Genomic DNA, 19,502 nt, shown 5'->3' on the forward strand with positions numbered 1-19,502 from the left:
ATCTCCACATTGTCCTGACCTAGGCAGAGGGCTCAGCTGCTGAAAAGAAGAGGGAAAGAATGCAATTGTGTGTGTGTGTGTGTGTGTGTGTGTGTACACATCCACACAGTCTCCCATTAAAAAGTAAAGCCAAGAAGCTTACAGCAACCAATGAAAAACAGCCTAAAGAATACAAATGCAAGGGAGAAGTGAAGTCTGCTCCTCGTCATGCTGGGGCCTGTGCAAAGCTGGGGAAGGAGCAGGAGCTACTGCCAGCCTACACATCTGATGGTCCAAGGGCGGAACAGCCCTTGCCACACACAGCATCCCATCAGGCCCACAGCCATCTCCCGGCGTGGTGTTTATTGCACTTCCAGGCAGGCAGCAAAAGCAGGAGGGGCCTCGAGCCCCTGGCGGACCAGCACACTTGTCTGGTGGGCTGGGCTTGATGGTGGGTCCCAGATTGGACAAGCCCGAGCTAGGGGAGAACTTTGAAGCGGAGGGATGGCTGAGGTGTTGGCCCACCCTTGTGACCTGCCCTAGTTGCTGACCAGGGCCTTAAAGTGAAGATTTTGACAGCAAGGCTTAAAACAAAAACAATTGGGAACAACTGGCTTTTGCTTTTAATGCGCAAAATGACACTCCAGCTTGGCAACAAATTTGCCTCTGTGTGAAGCATTTGATTTCTCACTCCTCAGCCCCCAAACTGCTGTTTTAAGAAGGATTATGCCCTGTATCCATAAGCCTCACTCAATGGGGTCCTTCACTCTTCCCAGCCACTCTTTGCCTCTTCCAGCATTATGTCCACTGCATTAATTAGAGGCCACATGTGGCCCAATGCAAATGACAACGGAATGAAGAGAAGAGCCCACACCTCCTTCGCTTCGGGGAGGCAGCTTCAGTATGACTGCAAAATCGCCTCCTTTGCATCACAGCAGCAAGTAGCAAAGAATGCCAACTCCAAATCCTCCAAAGCCAGGGAAATGACTGGAAAACAAAACCCTTTTCTGCCTTGAAAAGTCTCTGAAATGAGATGGCTGGATTTTTCTGGAAACAAAGCAGCCAGCGTTAAAATGCAAAGCGGCAGGGAATCTCTCACAAGCACTAATTTTGTGGTCATTATGATCCATTTGTGAACAAAAACTTTCCTGCAGGTAGCTCTCTGCAGAGGCAGAGGAGGTATATGAAAAGGGCTGGATTTTTGAAAGCTCCTCACCTAAGCAAATCTCCCAGGCTGCCTCAGAAAGGAAGGCAGGTGTCCAGGCAAGGTGGCGATGCAGATCAGTTCCTCTTTACCCCCAGGAAGCCTGAAAATCCAGACAGCAGCATAGACTCTCAGCTACAAAGAGCACAATTGAGCAGGACATTCTCCAGCGCAACCCCCACTGAAATGAACCAGAACAGTGCAGTGGCTGCCTCATTTTCTTGCCCTCACAACGTGTGAGGGATGTGGTTAGGGAGATGGATTTCCTGCTTGTTTTCTATGTTTTCTAAGGTTTTTATTTATGTAATTACACATTTATATCCTATCTTCTCCAAGGAGCTAATGGTGACATACATGGCCCCCTCCTAATTATATCCTCACAACCACCCTGTGAGGTAGGTTAGGCTGAGAAACAGTGATTGGCCCAAGGTTAACTAGTGAACTTCAGGGCTGAGGTGGGATTAGAAACCAGGGCTTCTGAGTCCTAGCCTAACATTCTGACCACTACACCACACTGTGTCTTTGTATGGTGTGGTGGTTTTTTTTAGGTGTAGCGGAAGATTTGATGTGTTTGAGCAATTCTGCATAGGAAACCAGGCGGAGGCATGGTAGTTATTAGAGATCAATAAGCACCAAGTATGACAGTCCCACCTTGGGGGCGTGGTGCTTGAGCCTTGGCAGTTTCATGATGGGCGGTGAGTCTGGAGAGACAGCCGGCGAGGACCACTTTCCAGAGACCTTTGAAAATCTGGGCGCACACTGCAAACTTTAAAAGCACAGCTCTGTGCGAGAGGGCTAAAAATGTCAAACGAAGCCAGAAAGATGGTAACGTTCAGCGCCCTGATTTTGCAAAGGGGGTTGCAAAGTCCTTTAAAGGGAATGTGCCAAAGGAGCGAAGCAAAAGCTATTTCTGCTCAGGCCCTTAAACGGCACCAGCTCCTTGGGCTGTGGAGGTGCATCTGTGCTGGCTGGGGAGTCCTGGGAGTTGCAGTCTAGCACATCTGGAGGGCTTGAGGCCGGGGAAAGCTGCTCTAGAGCACTGAGATTTGGTTACATATATTTCACCAGTGGAGGCTGGTGGCTCCAATGTCAGTGGGGTAGCCAATCCGCTCCGAGTTTCAGTCAGAACTTGACTGAAGCCGAGTGGATTCTGTGTTTCACTTAAGAAAACAGAGACACCCTTGCATCCTGATCTCACCAGTACTCTCACCCCAAGACACACTGCCTAGGGCTGCGATCCTAAACACACTTACTAGGGAGTCGGCTCCATTGAACTCTGGTAGACATGCTTAGGGCCAATGCTGTGAGTGCCCCACCTCCACCTCGGTTACATTGCTGAAGCCTCTTCTTGGCATGCTCTACGCCAGGGGAGGGAAGAAAGTGGAACGGGATGTGCCGGTCGAGATCGCTGGATGATTTGTGGCAGATTGGCAAGGATTTCTGACTCCCAGTTGTTGAACAATAGCAGGAGCAATATGACTTTTCCCCACATAAATTAGGCTGCTGAAATGAAGAAAGCTTGGGGAAGCCAGGGAGGGAATTTTGTGCAGAAGGGTCGGGAGCTCAGTTGGCTAGAGCACTCTGCCTCAAATGCCAGTGCGGCACAAGCTAACGCAGAATAAATTCATAGGACACGGACTGGGCGCGGAGAGACTTCAGGCACCTCGGAGCCACTTAGAACGAAGGAATAAGGTTCATCTGTCTGAGCACATTTTGAGTCTGGGACATGGTTTTCCGTTCAGTTCTGGTATGGCACTGGATGGCCTGAAGTCCTGACCGGCCCAAAGCTTTCTTACATGTAAGCGCATTGTCAAGCCTGGTGCACCGGCTGGTGCTGTGCAACCCAAATTAAGCTTTGGGCCATCACATATCATACACTCACACACACAGGAGAGTCTCCTCTACAAATTGGCATGGAGTCCAGTCTGGCCCAAAGCTTTCTGTCTGGGCATTAGGAGGTATGGCACATCACGCAAATAAGAGCCAAAATAAGGAGGAAAGATTTGTTTTTTATTGAAAAGATAGAAGATCATGAGTACAGTTACTACAAAGTCTAGTTTAAAACATAATGGAAAAAAGAATAATATATTTGCCTTTGAAGGTATGACCTTGAACTTAGCTTTCTGGAAGATTATATGTTAAAGCCATACTTAACTAAGCTTATCTCTCTGTAACTAAGCCTGTTTCTGCATATAACAGCTTTGGGTTATTTAATATGAACTTGAGCACACTCTATGGTCCATGGGGTCACGAAGAGTCGGACACGACTTACTGACTGAACAACAACAACAAAGCTTAATTTGAGGTGCACATCACCAGTTCCTTATTCTTTCCTACATATTTTGGCTATTATTGGTATGGGGCATCACAGCACCCTGCACGCACATAAAGCTTTGGGCTGGATAGAGCACAGAGCCACCTTGTAGAGAACGCTCTGATGGACATCTGGGTATATGATTTGGATTTGAGGTGGCCGAAAAGCTTGATGTGGGGTGCAAAAGATTTGTCATTGTCATCTGAGGTCATTACACATTAATGTGTTTTGAGTAACAATGACTATTTCGATTGGGGAGAATTGTTATTTTCAAGGGACCAGGCTCCCGAACATGGAGATATATGATATGAGGTAGCCCTAAACCTATTTTGGGGTGCAAGAACATTTAAACATTAGGTTCTTATTCAGTTTACTGATTGAGGTCTCTTTTGAAACTGGGCGCAAATAAAGAACTGGGAATCAACTTCAGCATTGTGAATAATTTGGTGTTATCAGCAAACTTGGCCATCTCACTGCTCACCTCTAACTCCAGATCATTTATGAACATGTGAAAAAGCACCAGTCCTAGTGTAATCCTGGGGAGTCCCCACTGTTTACATCCCTCCGTTGTGTTGTGAGACCTGTCCATTTATTCCTACTCTTTCTCTGTTCTTTAACCCATTACTGTTCCATATGAGGACCTCTTCTCTTATCCCGTAGCTGCTCCATTTTACTCAGGAGCCATTGGTGAGGGGCTCTGTCCAAAGGGTCTGTGGGCTGGCAGCTGTCTCTTGTCTGCTACTGTGGGTTGTGGGTAGGGGGCTGCTCTGTGGGGTGTGCAGTTCTTCGCCTCTGCTATAGCTGTGACTGGCCAGGCCTGGAAATGGTAAGTAGGGCCTTATTCCAGCCATTCCCCATGGCGGGGCAGAAGCGGCATCTCCTGTCTCCCAGCTTTGGGGTCGATGCCATGTGCTAAGAGAGGCCGCTTCTGTGGAGTATTGACTGCGTCCCTTGCAGCCGGCCCTCAGCAGGCGCTGAACACTTGTCCTAGGGAGGCCTGTGCATGCCTATGCAAGCCTTCGCCCAAGGGAGCAATTCAGTCAACATGTTGCACGTGCTTGTCCTTCCTTTGTGTGTTGTATGGCCAAGAGGGTGCTTACAAGCACGCTCTCTGTGTGTGTGGAGGGGCGAATGGTATGAGGCGGGGGTCCCAATCCAGTCCAGCCTTCCAGGGTTCCCCAATGGCCATGCCCCTTCCCGTGACCCCAACCCCTTCCCGCCAAGCGTGGGTTTCTCAGCTTTTGGGCAGTTTTTCCCTATTCAATACTATACGGAGGGAGCACATTGAACACTTGGAAAGTATTATTATTAAATGCTGGTGGCTGTCACAAACAGCAAATGAAGTGAATCTTAGGAACACAACAGGGGCAGCTCCAACCCTGCCCAGACCTGCCAGTCCGATCCCAGGTTAGGCTGCAGTCCTACGCGCGCGTACCTGGGGAGCAAGCTTCGCACAGGGGGCTTCGCGTAACCGCCCGTAGGGCTGCAGGGCGGGCCCCATCTTCCTCTCTGCAATCGCATCCCCCCTCTTTGCCCTCCCCCTTCCAGGTGGTTCCAAGGGTGAGAAGTGCTGGGGCGGAAGCCCTCCCTAGAGTTCGCTCCTGCTCCGCATGCCCCCTACCACGACATCCCCGGGGTGACGGCAAGGCCAGGGCGCTCCGCACGTTGCCAGCGGCGCGCTTCTTTCCCTCGCTCTTGACGACAGCTGCGGGGCTTCGAGGAACACGTTCGGGGGCCGAGAGGGCGCCCTCGCTCAGGCGCCCGCCCTGCGATTCCGCAGCTCCACCTCGAGCAGCCGTTCCGGGCGCAGCCGGCAGCGTCGGGGCCGCGGGGGGCCGCGGGGGCCCCACGCGAGGCTCCCGCAGCGGGGGCGGGAGGAGGGGGCCGCGGCCCGGCCCGGCTGCCCCCTCCCCAGCCTCGGGGAGGTTCCGGGCCGCGGCCCGGCGTGGGCGGCGCCGCGGCAGCCTGCGCGCGCTCGGGGGGCGCCGTCGGCGGGCGCCCGGGCGCGCAGGAGGCGGCGCCGCGGCAGCCGAGCGAGCGGCGGCTGCGGCAGGCGGAGCCCGGCGGCCGCCAGCCTCGAGCGCCGTCCGGGCAGGGTGGGCGGCGGCGGCGTGGCCGGCCCGGCCCAGCCCAGCCCAGCCCGGCCCGGCCCGGCCCGGCCCAGCCCCGCCGCGCGCCGAAGGGCCGCCCTCTCCTCTCCTCTCCTCTCCTCTCCTCTCCTCCCCGCGGCCGTCGGAGCGCCGCCGCCGCCGCCGCTCGCCCGCCATGGCCAAGGAGCAGGGGGCGGCGGGCGCCGCGGGGGCCCCGCGCCGCCGCCAGCCGCGCCTGTGCCACATGCCGAAGGGCCCGAGCGGCTACGGCTTCCACCTGCACGGCGAGAAGGGCAAGAGCGGCCAGTTCATCCGCAGAGTGGAGCCCGAGTCGCCGGCCGAGCAGGCGGGGCTGCGCGCCGGGGACCGCGTCGTCGAAGTCAACGGCGTCAGCGTCGAGAAGGAGACGCACCACCAGGTCGGCCGGGCGGGCGGGCGGCGGGCGCGGCGGGGGCGCCCGCCCTGCCGCCCCGGGGCCTCCGCGGGCGGGTCGCGCCGCCGCGCCAGGGGGCTGCCGAGAGGATGCCAGCGCGGTGCCCTCCGGCGGCGTGGGACTACGCCTCCCAGCATGCCTGACCACGAGCCCTGCGGGCCGGGGCTGATGGGCGCTGAAGTCCACCACTTCTGGAGGCGGGGGGCGCCGGCCCGCGGACCCTCTTGGGTCGGGTCCAGCAGGGGTCTCTCAAAACGGTGCGCGCGCGCGCGCGTGACGGGCGTAAAAGCAGGGCATAAAGAATGAAAACAGTGACCACCAGCCGGGATCGCTAAATGGAACCTCCCTGTGCAAGGCAGTCTAGCTGAGAATGGAAGCCGCTGGGGAAGGGGCAGCCGTCACGTGCATGCCCTGCTCCAGAGCGCCCAGAGGCACCTGTGTGGCTGTGTCAGGCCGGAGGCTGGGCCACCGGAGGGCCGTTTGGCTGGGAAGCTTTGAATGGCCAACCTCTGGAGGGGCACATTGGTGGGCACGGAATGCCATATTTCTGGGAAGTGCTCTTGAGGCCAGAGGAGACGAAGGGGAAGCCCCGCTCAGGACACGTAAACAGGAAGGATTGTTCCCCCCCCCCCTTCTGTGGCTGCCTGATAAGGGCTTCAACCTGTGTATTTGCCATCTGCTCATAGGCATCATCTGGAGAGAAGGAGATACCCGCTGGAGCTCTGGGTGGGTCTCAGGACTCGGCATTTAATATGCTCCTAGGGGCCTTTTTGTGCAGTGGCTGTGCGTAGACCTCCTGAAATCCTCTGTCCAAGAGACTGGCCTAGTTCTGCCGCAGTGGGAGAAAATTGTGCAAGGCCACAAAGGCCTCCTCTGGTGCCATAGAGAGAGCAGAGTTTTGTCCAGAGTTTTATATTTCTTTGCATCCGGACAGCCAGATGCAGCATTAGGCTTCTTTCATGCATTACGCAGAGCAGACCCAGTTTTGCCACTTGGCAGGGAGTTACAGCCCATAAAGACTCTCTAAGGAGCAGACCTGTCAGATTCTTGTGGTATTTAAATGTTTTTAAACGTAGATGCCAGATGTCTTAGGTGCATGCGGAAAAACACAGTGTGGAAGCAGAGGCCTTGATCCGTCTTCACCGCTTGGGTGCCCAGCGCTATACTTCCTTCCCCTCCCTTCCTCCTTCTAGGCCCACATAACCGGTGCCACCTTTTCTCTTTCCCTCTTCCCTGTCCCATCCCTGGTGCAGGAAGCAGCCAATTTCAGTGCCCACAGCTGGGCCAAACGCCTCACCCGTTTGATGGATGGGTTGGCCCTGCCAGACTGGGTGCCACACTGTCTCCTTTTTTGACAAGGTTTTTCTTTTCTGTTTTGTCTGTGTAGTGCCTTTTCTGTATCTGCTGAGATTGGTGATCCTATGAGAGTCTGTGCCTTGAACTCCACAGCATCACGGTGACCCAAAGGCATAAATAAGGCTCCTGCATTTGCAATACTGCATGCAGCAGCAGTGGTCACTATGTTTCAGAAAGAATATCTCTCTTGTAAAAAGAGATTTAATCCCTTAGGATATTTTGGCTTAGGAAAAAAGACCGCTAAGGAGGCATGGGAATGGTGAATTCATGAATGGTGTACACCAGCCCCCCCAACCTGGTGCCCTCCAGTTGGACTGCAACTCCCACCATCCACAGTGAATAGAGAGAGAATCTTCACGCTCTCTCAGGATGTGATTTTAGGGGTCAAATGAGCAAAATTTGCCCCACCTCCTATTTGGTGCCATCTTGGTGCGCAGTGCCTATAGAAATGAGATTTGGCAGCAGCTTATGGAGGAAGAGATCATGGGGTGTTGGCCTTGGCCTGCATTCCTCAGGTCCCTTGCCAAATGGTTGGCTGACCTGGGCAGAAGCTCTTGGGACCATTATTTGCAGTCAGTTCAGGAGTCAAGAGGAAGTAATTCTGTATTGCATCAAATAACTTACAGATAGGGCAGTGTGTTTGCTCCAGTTTTGCACCATTGCAGAAAAGGGCACAAAGCATCATGAGAATCCGAGCTCTTTCTTTCTTTTTCATTTTTGGTGGTAATGGTGGCTTTCAGTAGGACTTTTCATAGGCAGAGGGTAGAAATTGCTCCTTCCCCTCAGGCTTAGTACAAGCTGATTAAATTATGCAATGAATGCAGATTTGAATAATTAGTCGCAGGTGGCAGAATTCAACTTTTTGTAGCTTGGAAGCTGGAGCAATGAATTTTAATATTTTGCTTTTGAGTACAGAGTCCACACAGTCTCTGAATTCATTGCCTGAAACTCCACTTTGGCAAGTCCCTTTTTCATAGTTAGAAGGTGTAATTCTGTAAGAGAAACAGGGGCATCACTGAAGGGTGGCAGACTGCGAGGACCACAGATTTGACGTGGCACAGCACACAGTCTGCCGGAAGGACCTGCCATCTCACGGGAAGGACCTGCCATCTCATTAAGACGGCAAAGGACCTGGTAGTAAAAAGCATTCTGCATGAGGAGGATGTGCCAGTGCTACACGATCAAGAGGCAAAGTCTGAAGCTATATAAGCAAGTGATAAAGGTACAGACAGACAGCAGAGCGGACCATAGTAGGGGTTCTGGCATGTGAATGAGCGATGTGGTTCTCCCTGTATGGGTGGAGAGAGAAGGAGGAGGCTCGTTTTGAAGGTGGTGCCAATTTATTAGCGCCGACTAGGCCTCTTTCATCAGTGTGGGTGGCATCCAGCTGTAGCACACCTCGGTACAGAAAGAGTAGATCCACCAAGCCCCAAAGAAGACTGAACAGCCAACCAGTTGGTGCTCCCTTGTGCCCTGAAGTAGACCAGATTCTCTTCCTTCATTGAACTTGTCACCTCCAAAACACAGTCGCCTGTGGGAGTCGGGTGGCTTGCGGCCTCACCTCCGCACTGCCTGATGCTGGCCTTTCTCCTTGTTGTGTCTCTGTTTGCATCCCCGAATCCTGGTGTTCTTTTCTTTTTGTGTTTTTGCAAGGCACCTTGAATAGCTCTATGTTACTACAGAGTCTTCACTGCAATTACTGCATAATTGAAACTTGTTTACCCTTTGCTGCATAATTGAAACTTGTTTACCCTGCGGTTGGACATAGAGGCAGTCTAATGGAAGAAATAAGCAGGTTGGAATCTGCACTAGAAATCAGGTTTTGTTTTTGTTTTGTTTTCAAACAGTGGCAGTGGGGCTTTGGTTTATGCCGGTCAGAGTCCACGTTCGTCTTTGTTTTTCCATACTCAGCTGAATGAGTAACATAAAAATATCAGAGGAACTGTGCTGGCCAAAGGCCTCTCTAATTGAGCATTTTATTCCCACTGTGGCCAATCAGATTCCTCAATGGGAAACCCAGAAGCAGGAGGTGAGCACAATAGCACCCTCCCCAGCACACTGCCTCTGATGCTGGAGGTTCACACAACACAACTTACATTCAAGGCTGAGTACGGGTTGTCGGTGAACTGTGGATTATTGTTGAACCGTGGGGTGTTGTGTGAACCCAGCCACACTAACAAACCATGGTTTGTTAACCATGAACAACCCACAGTTCACAACTCAACAACAAACCATAGGTTCTCTTTGTGGGTCGTTCAGTGACAACCCACACTCAACCCATACTCAACCTTGAGCGTGGGTTGTCACGTTGTGTGAACCCAGCCATAGTTGCCATGGCTGGAAGCCACCGATTGCTGCTCATAGCACAATGTTCCTCAAAGGATAAAGCAGTTGCCCTGTGGCATTTTTCATATAGTTAGATTATTGTAGGTTTGAAAATAACCACTTGTCTGGATTACCTGTGGTGACAAAGAGTCACCTCTAGGAGGGCAGGCAGGGAAGCTTCTGTATGCTAGAAGAAGAGAATGTGGTTCTTCCCCTCCCCTTTTCTGCCCATAAATGGTATGGGTGGGCAGGTGGCCGATAATTATTCTTTATGGTCCAGTTCCAAGGATTGATGTGCAAGACTGGAATCTTGCAAATCTTCTACATACTTCTTCTACTCACTTACCTGAGAGTAAGCTCCATTGAACACAGTGGGTCTTATTTCAGAGTAACTTATGCCTAGGATAATTTTATGGGTAGTCCATTAACGTGTCCAATCAGGTATGTATGTATGCATTTAGTGTACAAGTCTGTATTCTGCTTTCCAATAATATTATGAAAGAGATTAACATAATAACAATATAAAAATACAACACAATGCAATAATCAGTGCTCAACAATAAAACTATACTGGCTGGGTCACACCTCAGGGAAAGCGGTAGGCCTTAAGTAGGTGTCTTAAGTAGGCCTTAGAAGAGGTAGGCTGTAAGTAAGCGTCTAAAGATCTAAGCTGTACGCTGTCAGTGGGTGCGTGTGCCAGAGGCCGGCAACACTGAATGCTCTACTGCAAGTCCTCCTTCCAAGGACTGCAGAGAAATAAGGAATGAGGTGTAAGGGACATAAGGAATAAGGTAGCCTGGTCCCAAGATGTTTAGGGCTTTATACATTAACAACAAAACCATAAACTTAGCCTGGTAGCTTACCAGCAGCCAGTGCAGTTCTTCTAGCAGAAGTATACTATGTTGTTGAAAAGAGCCCCTCATTCGTAGCCTTGTGGTTGCATTTGGCACCAGCTGTAGCTTTGGGGCCTGAAGCGCCTTCCCCCATATATTCCTGCCCAGCCGTTAAGATCATGTTTGGAGGATCTTCTCTGGATGCCGCCACCCACAGCAGTGCAGCGAGCAGCTACCAGGGAAGGAGTCTTCTCTGTATTGGCCCCCTGTCTGTCCCAGAGAGATCTACCTGGCATTTTTAAAATCTTTTATTTTTATTTTTTTACATTTTCATTGGCTGTATTATGGTGTTGGTTGTTATTTTACTGCTGTTGGGGAGTTTTATGATTGTAAACCTCTCCGAGGATACTTGTCAGTTAGGTAAATCTAATGAACAAACAAAAAACCAAATACACCTTGAGCCTTTCCTCGAAGGTGCTTCAGAGGGCCTCCCCCAACACTGCTCCCCATTGAGTCCTCAAAATGGGGAGGACTGAGGGAAAGTGACTGGGCCAAGGTCACCCAGTGAACTCCATGGCTGAATGAGGATTTGAACCAAGGCCTCCCCAATTCTAGTGGAACTCTCAGACTAACCACCACACTGTCTGGAAGTACTGTTTCACATAGGCTGGTATTTCCCCATATTGCAGATGGCCTCAGGCCACCCTGGGAGTTCATGAGAGAGGTGAGATTTGGCCCTGGGACCTCCTTGTCCCCGGCTAGCCTTGGGGCCACTGTGCATAGTGCTTCATTTGCTTCATCCAGCTATTGCGACATTTGGGTGCAAAGGGCTTTCCATCATAGGGCTGCTTTCTGATTCCCAGACAATCCTACGCATGTTATTGAAGGATTGCGGCCAATTTAATTAATTAATTAATTAACTTCATTTCTATACCTCCCAATAGCCGAAGCTCTCTGGGCAGTTCACAGAAATTAAAACCACAAAGTACGCTATAATACAATATGAAATATGAAAGTTTAAAACTACAACATAAAAGTACAACCGGAATAAAACCTACCAGCAATGCAAAGTTTTAAAATACAGCTATAAAACAGCAGAGCTAAAAGACTAGATTGCCAAAATGCTGGGAAAATATAAAGGTCTTCACTTGGCACCGAAAGGAGCATAGCACAGTACTCGCATGGTACTTAGAATCATAGAATCATAGAACAGTAGGGTTGGAAGGGGCCTACAAGGCCATCGAGTCCAACCCCCTGCTCAATGCAGGAATCCAATTTTATTGCGAAGTGTTCCGGTGGCCCTTATTTCAAATATCTTAGTCCGCCTTTGATTTCACGTTTTCCTCACAGATGAGAGCGCAAAGCAGTGCGTGTGTGTGTGTGTGTGTGTGTAAAACAATCTAAGAGTTCACTTAGTTCACTGGTACCACTTAGCTTGGAATGGGTGATCTCTCCCTCACTGGAAGTGTTCAAGCAGATGTGGAGAGCTATCAGTTGGTACTGCTCTTTCTCTGGGTTTCCAACATCAAGCAAGGGGTTGGAGTAAACCTGGGGTCTCCAATGAGGGGTCTCCTTGCCCCTCCTGATTTTTATTTCATTCCTTAAGCTTTTTAAATGGAACATTTTCTTAAAACTGGGTGGTGGGCATGCTGTCAAGTAAAGTCCTGCCTTCCAGAGCCACCTTTATTTGGGTTCGAAAGAGTGGGTTTGCATTTGGAGTTCAGAGCCCACCTCTGCCTTGTACTTAGATTCTTGGACAAGTTACTTTTCTTTTAGCCTTTCAGCTGCCTCGTGGGAAATGAGTGTTTTGTGGCTGGGCATGCCCACTCTGGCAGCTGTTTTATGAATGGGCAACCCCCCACCCCCACCCCCGGCAGCCTTTTTGTGAGAGCACCCACACCACCAACCCAAGTCCCTGGCTGGGGGTGAAGAAGGTTTTAGTGTAACACATCTGGAAGGTTCCAGGTTGTGGAAGGTTGCTGGAGAAGGTACAGATAGGGATACCTAGCAGCACAAATCTGTCTTTGTTTACAGCTAAGGAAGACCTGTTGTTCTGTAGAACATCTTCAGATAAATGTGGATAAGACTGCAACTTTAACGAGCTTCCGTCGTGCATTAAAAACGTGGCTGTTCAGGCAGGCATTTGGGGTGGGTTAGGGTATTTTAGAAAATGTTTTTATGGTAGAATTTTATAGTTTTAAACTGTTTTATTGTATGTTGTACATCGCCCAGAGTGGCTGGGTGACCAGCCAGATGGGCGATTAATAAATTCAATAATAAATAAATAAAATAAATAAACTTATAGATGATAATAGTAATCTTGATGCAGAAATGCTCAAATGGTCAAAACTTTTAAACTTTGAGAAATGACCAAGGGCATTGATAGACATTTGTTCATTTGTACATAGTGTGGAGAGGGTACACAGGGGTGGGTGGGAATTACCCCAGACATCAAGATTGCTAAAAATCCAGGCCCGCCCTCTACAGTGGAGAATCAGCAGATTCAAGTTGTTTCAAAGGAACGCTTCTGACCTTCTTGGCGCAATGCACAGCCCCCTCTTCCTGCCTGTATTCCCTGTTATATCTATTCTTGCAATCTCTGCTCCTCTAACGCTACTACCTTTGCCTGCCCCCAAGTTTCCTGCTCCCTAAAAGATCCTGCTTGTTCTCCTATGCTATCTTTATGCCTGAACCAGCCCCACACCCCCCAACATGTCCATACTACTCTTTCTCTCTCTTTCATCCTTCAAATCCTTCCACAAAATCCACCCTTCCCTTGAAGCTTCTGGGTCAACCCACTCATCCGCACCCAAAACGGAATTTACTCATGTTCATCTGTTGTTTCCCTTTCTTCGCCTCCCTGTTTTGATGTCTCTCTCCTCACAACACGTGCACTGTAGGCATTTTTATTGTAAGCTCTCAGAGGCAGGAACATGTCATTTTTGCATATAATGTAAAGCGCTATCCAGTTGATGGTGCTGTATTAATACTAATGATGTTAATAAAATCTGTGGAACTCATTGCTGCCAGATGTTGACATGGCCACTGGTAAAGAAGGTGGCTTTTTTAAAGGATTAACCACATGTAGAAAGGGGTGAGTCTTTCTGTTGGTTTTGGCTATCATGGCCAGAAGTGCAGCATCCAAATTCAGAGGCACAGGATGCCTCCGGTCAGGAACAGTTCAGGGACGATCCAAGAATTTCTTTATTATTTATTTTAAAGCATTTTTTATTCCCCTCCACAGCCAAAAAGGCTCCAAGAGCAGTTTACATAAGTTCTACAAGTCCCTGCCTTCAAGCTTTCAATGCAAAAGACACAACACAAGTGGGAAAAGGGATCAGGAAGGAAGAGCCGATGGACTGGGCCTTGCTGTCCCATCTCTCCCTCTTCTGCAGCCAGGTGGATTGGCAGCTAAAAGATGAGGGAGAGAAGGAGACTACTGGAGCTGGTCTTTCAGCGGAGCTGATGGACTGGGCCTTGCTGTCCCATCTCTCCCTCTGCTGCAGCCAGCTGGAATTAGGGGCCTGGCATTTCATGCAACATGGCAAGGGGCCTGGGCTAACCTCTTGGATTGTGTGATGCAGCTTCTTTGGGGAGCGGAAAGTCTTGGACTGGTTCTGTGTGTGATGAAGCAGCAAAGTGGATCTGAAAGAGACCAGAAGGCCTTTCTGGTGCTTGAGCTGGTGCTCTTTCAGCAAGCTATGGATGGTGGCACTTGGCTTGTTGCCTCCAGAGGTCACAGATGGGCAGAGAAAGAACGGGAAGGAGGTTTTTCAGCTTCCAGGCTCAGCTGTTAGCCATGGCTGCAGTCTATAAATTTCTCATTGGGGCTATCTCTCATCCACAGCGGCTGGTTACGTGACTTTGCCTTCAGGGAGATGTGTGGAAAAAACCAATTAGGTGTTCAGGATCGTTTATCATTTGGTACCTTGGCAATTGGACAGCGTCCTCTCTGTAGAAAATGCAGGAAACTAACTACCTTCCCAGGCTCTCACAATGCAGGCTCACAGCAGTCACTGATCTCTCCCTCCCCCTCTCTCCCCCTCTCCCCATGGACTTGCACAGCTCCTATTAATTTCAACAAGGTTTGTGATTGTGCCATTTGACTCAGGTCTGGCAGAATCTCCCACGGGGATCCTTAAATTGATTTTTAAATTAAACTGATACAAAATACAAAAGTAGTCAGATCACAGAAGAGAGAAAGGGGTGCTGACGCTGAAATGGCCCTGTCTCTGCCGGCCTCACCTTGGAGGATGGGAGCACCTGAGAAGCGCCTGCAGTGATGACCGTAGCAGATGGGCAGGTACATGCAGGGTGAGGTGGTCCTTGAGGTACTCAGGTCTTGAGCTGCAGAGGATCTACACAAAGCCTGATAAAGGTTGTTTAAATCCTTTTCATAGGATTTAACTCTATGCCGGTAAACTATAAACAGGTCTCCATTGTTCCAAACGTTTCCCACTCTGCCAACTTAAATGGGGTTCAGAACTGGTGCCCAATCTAACCTCAACGTGGGGCCATCTCTATAAGGAAGTACGAGAACGTGAGCCCTGTTGGGTCGGATCAAGCTAGCTGCATCCAGGAAGCCCACAAGCAGGGGATGGAGCCTGTTTCCTCTCAACATCTGGTCCTCAGAAGTGTCTTTCCTCTGAACATGGAGGTTTTGTTTGGCTGTAATGAAGAGCCCTGCTGGATCAAAGAAAGGGCCGTCTCATCCAGCATCCACTTTCCCACAGTGCCTGCCCTCTGCAAAGCCTGCAAGCAGGTTATGATGGAGGTACGAGCCCTCTGTTGCAGGGGCCCCCCCCCCCCAATATCTGGTATTTAGAGCTGTACTGTCTCTGAACATGGAGGTCTGACTGAGTTATCATGACTAATAGCCACGATTAATCCCAGATCCAGGTGTGCACCTCTCAGACTGCGCAGTGGTGTGAGATTTAAGCAACAGAAGCTGTTGCTCATTATTTGAAAGGAACACTTCAAATAATGAATAGATGTGCACTAAATTCACAGCTCCCACCAATTAAGATTGGCTTTTGCTGGTTAATCAGCTAAATTTGTAGTTGATTAATCTGTGCTGATTAATGCTTGCAGCCCTACTTTTCTGCGCTCTCTGTTGGCTGAATGTTCTCCCATATCCCCATCCTTGATAACGTGTTTGCAATCCGGCTTTCCCTCCCTCTGTCCACTCTCCTTTTTGTTCCTCCAGCCTTTCCTCCTTGTAAACCAGAAAGTGACTGCAGAGTGCAGAAAGGGCTCTGTACAGGGGTGCGTGGTTTGCGCTCAGTACGTATTTCATGCCAGCGCTCTCGGTTCTTTTCAGGAATCGTTGTTCATGTTCTCCTTTTGTTTTCCCCCTGTCCCGCCTTCCCTTTGCCAGGTTGTGCAGCGTATCAAAGCTGTCGAAACTGAGACAAGTTTACTGGTGGTGGACAAAGAGACAGATGAATACCTCCGGAGCTTCCAGCTGACCTGCACCAAGGAGATGGTGAGCACTGGCATCATGGTGAACTCCGAAGTGTCGCCAGTCAAATCACCCAGCAGCGATAATGGAGATATCTGGAAACTGCAGGCAGAGCTGAGCAGCAGGAACCTAAAGCGGCACAAGCACAGCTCGAGTTCAGAGAGCGGGAGGAAGGTAAGGCTGTGGCTGGCTGGCTCCCCAGCACCGGGAGATGGAGAGGGCCTCGTGGCCAGAATTGCCGCTGCCACCCGGGGTTTCTTCGGAGAGTGGTCCTGTGGGAATGATTAATCTCTGCTGTTCTGGTCATTCCCAGCCTGCTGTGGGGTTGGCACAGGGTAGCTTCCGCGGAGCGACCTCCGGGCCTTGAATTGCCTCTCAAAGAATTGTCACTGCAGTTGCCTGGCTGGTGTTTGCTGCTGCAGGAGGCTGGGCCTGTTCTGAACGGTCCCGCATTGTGCAAAGCTAGAGAGCTGACGGGGCCGCAGTGTTTCCGCTGAGTGTTGGGAATGAGCACAGAGGGCGTGTTGAACCGAGTGTTGCAGAAAGCGGAGGGAGGCTTTATGCTGGGCCCGGAGTCTCTTCTGCAGCGGGGAGTGGGGAGGAGACATAATCCGGTAATGGTGGGAGAGGGAGGAGGATGGATAATTAAGTGGTCCTTAGTTATTCTGTGGCAAATGAGGTCAAGATGTGCTGTTGGGCTCTATGTACAGATGCCTGGGGTCGCGCCAGTGGCTGAAATCTTAGCTCAATTAATTCTGCCACTTGATCTGTGAGATGGAAGGTGCTCCCATTTGTAGTTCATAGCATCAAACAAACAAGGAATTCTGCGACAAAGCAATCCAGATTCTGCGTCCTGAATAAATGATGGAAATGCTGCAGATCTGCATATGGCTGCTCCTGGGACAGACGGTTTTGCATTTGCTAGCCATGGGCAGGGCAGGGCAGGGCAGGGCAGGGCAGCCCAGGCTTATGAGATTTCACACCAGGCCTCCTTCGTTTGTTCTCAGGCTTATTTTTGCATCACAAGGGCTAGAAATATGCTTTAGCAAAATAAAGGGGGTGGGGGAGGAAAAGAGATGAAATCGTCAGGTTATTTATTTATTGATTGATTGATTGCATTTATACCCCGCCTTTTTTCCTCTTGCAAGGAACCCAAGGCAGCTTACATTATCCTCCTCCTCTCCATTTTATCCTCACAACAACAACCCTGTGAGGTGGGTTTGGCTGAAAGTCTGTGACTGGCCCAAAGTCACCCAGTGAGCTTCCATGGCCGAGTGGGGACTAGAACCCGGATCTCCCAGCTCCTAGTCCAACGCTCCTGCCACTACACCACGCTGCCTCTCAGTGTTACCAGGTTTTAGGCTGAGCCTCAAATTCTGAATTGCATAATGCGGTTCCCAATGCAGAAACAGATATGCCTAGCCCTAACCTAAGGCAAGGACACACCCAGCAATGGCAGAGAATGCCACCTTTCATAGGTTGGTTTATATTGCTAAATTGTTTTCAGAGAGGCAAACTGTGTAGGAGGCCCCTGATCAGAGCCCCTGATTTGCACGCAGAAGGTCCCGGGTTCTATCCCCTGCATCTCCAGGTAGGTCTGGAAAATCCCCTGCCTGAAACTCCGGAGAGCTGCCGCCGCCAGTAGGTATCGACAGTACTGGGCTAGGTGGACCAAGGGTCTGACCCAGTATAAAGTGGGTTGCGCTGTTCCTGTGTTTCTGAGGTCTTTTTTTCTTCTTGAAAGTAATGGTGGAGTGAGGGGAAGGAGAGCTGATTTGGACTGGGAATGCAAAGATGGGGTGGCTGACCCTTCTTTCCACCCACTGCCACCCATGCCATTCCCCTGACCCAAGTCTCTCCCTCCACTCCATGACGGCATTAGCCCCCCACCCCACGCTTCTGGGGCTAATATTTATTTATTTAGCAATGTTGCTAAACAGTTGATTGACCTGTGATTGTGTGACCTTCAGCTTGCTCCCGATGCCTAGAATGACATGTTTGGTTCATGCTATTTGCATTTTGGAGATGTAACATACACACCACCCCCACCCCCAGCTTGGTGGCTTTCTGGAGTGGCTGCTCCCAGTTTTAAAGAAGAGCTAAAAGGGTTGCTGCCAAGGCAATAATTGGCAGGGGAGCCCCAGCACAGAGCCCCAGGGCTCAGCCCCAGCACTTTGGTTATACGCAAATGTATTTAAAACAATATCCATTTGCCTGGTTGCCTGTGAAATATAAGAATATCCTCCAGACGACCTGGCTGGGAAACCTGACCAAAAGATTTCTCTCTTCCCTTTAGGACACAAGTGACTAACATGGGAATGTTTAGGCCAGGAGTGGGGAACACGTGGCCCTCCTGGTGTTGGTGGTCTACAACTCCCATCAGCCCTAGCCAGCATAGCTAATGGTGAGGGATAATGAGAGCTGCTGCTCACAATGTCTGGAGGGACTGACTTAAGCAGACAGGCTAGTAAAATCTCCCTGCTGTTGACTACTGGCTTGTATGCTCTTTTTTGCAAGACACTTAAATGCACATTGCAGTCCTATACATGACTACTTAGAAGTAAGTCCCTTTGATTTAAATGGGACTTACTTCCAGGTAAGAGGGTATAGGATTGCAGCTTTAGTCAGTTAATTGGTTCAGAGGCAGATGATTATGTGGCAAAAACATCTTTAATCGGTTGACAACTCAGATTATTTCATACAAGCCTTTTGTAACATTTCCCAAGCCAGAAACCCTGATAAAATCAGGCCAGCTTATAGTTCAGCCATGAGAATGTCAACATGTTCCATTGACTCCTTTACAAATTTGTTTCCGCTGTTGCTTGGCCTGCTGCTTTGAGCTGTGTGGGTTTTTTTAAAAAAAGAAAGCCACGCACCAGAGAATGTCACCATCAGGTCAGGTTTAGGAAGCTTAAATTACAGCGGCTTGAAAATACTGTATTTGACAGAGAGAAAGAGACAGACAGACAGAGAAACCCTGAATAGGAATTTCAGTTCTCAGTGCTAATTAGCCCTTTTCTGGAGCAAGGGGGTGGGAATTTTGACCTCCTGTGCATTGCGAATGAACCAGAGGGGAAAAAAAAACTTTACTGGAATTGCTAGGTGGGTGGGAGAAGGAGGGGGATGTATGTGGTGGCCCCTCAATTATGGAATTATCTCCCCGATGAGGCTTGCCTGGCACCAACATTGTTTTCTTTTTGGTGCCAGGCCAAGCCTTTTCTCTTTTCCCAGGCATTTGGCAGCATGTGATGAGTTTTAATTGATCCTGGATTTGTTTTGTGGTTTGGCTGATTGCTCAAAGTTGTCTTTAGATATATGTTGTCTCTGTGTATATAGTCTGTTTGTGTGTTTTTTATGTTTTTAAAATTCGCATATTGAGTTTTTAATGTTTTTAACCGTTGTAAACCTTCCAGAAAGCGTTGACTATTTATTTATTTATTTATTTATTTCATTTCTATACCGCCCAATAGCCGAAGCGACTATGGTTTGGTATAAAAATGTTAATAA

The 19,502-nt window shown here is 49.9% G+C and overlaps 1 protein-coding gene across 3 annotated transcripts in view; it reads left to right on the plus strand.

Annotated features, from left to right (window-relative positions):
- Positions 1–5,717: 5,717 nt before the first annotated feature.
- The window catches only part of NHERF2 (NHERF family PDZ scaffold protein 2), a 90,208-nt gene continuing 76,423 nt past the window's right edge, over positions 5,718–19,502 (plus strand). The window contains exons 1-2 of one of the 3 annotated variants that reach the window (XM_084819026.1): positions 5,718–6,005; positions 15,912–16,169. In XM_084819026.1, the coding sequence (XP_084675152.1) occupies positions 5,763–6,005; positions 15,912–16,169 (501 nt within the window). In that variant the 5' untranslated portion in view covers positions 5,718–5,762. Of the gene's footprint in view, positions 6,006–8,107; positions 8,599–14,673; positions 15,309–15,911; positions 16,170–19,502 lie in introns of those variants that run through there. The other 2 variants (XM_084819028.1, XM_084819027.1) reach the window with 2 other exon arrangements.

The sequence above is a fragment of the Heloderma suspectum genome, chromosome 12 (genome assembly GCF_057233095.1).
Source record: "Heloderma suspectum isolate Gila_16-S chromosome 12, 16-S_ref, whole genome shotgun sequence".
In the NCBI taxonomy this organism is placed as follows: Eukaryota; Metazoa; Chordata; class Lepidosauria; order Squamata; family Helodermatidae; genus Heloderma; species Heloderma suspectum.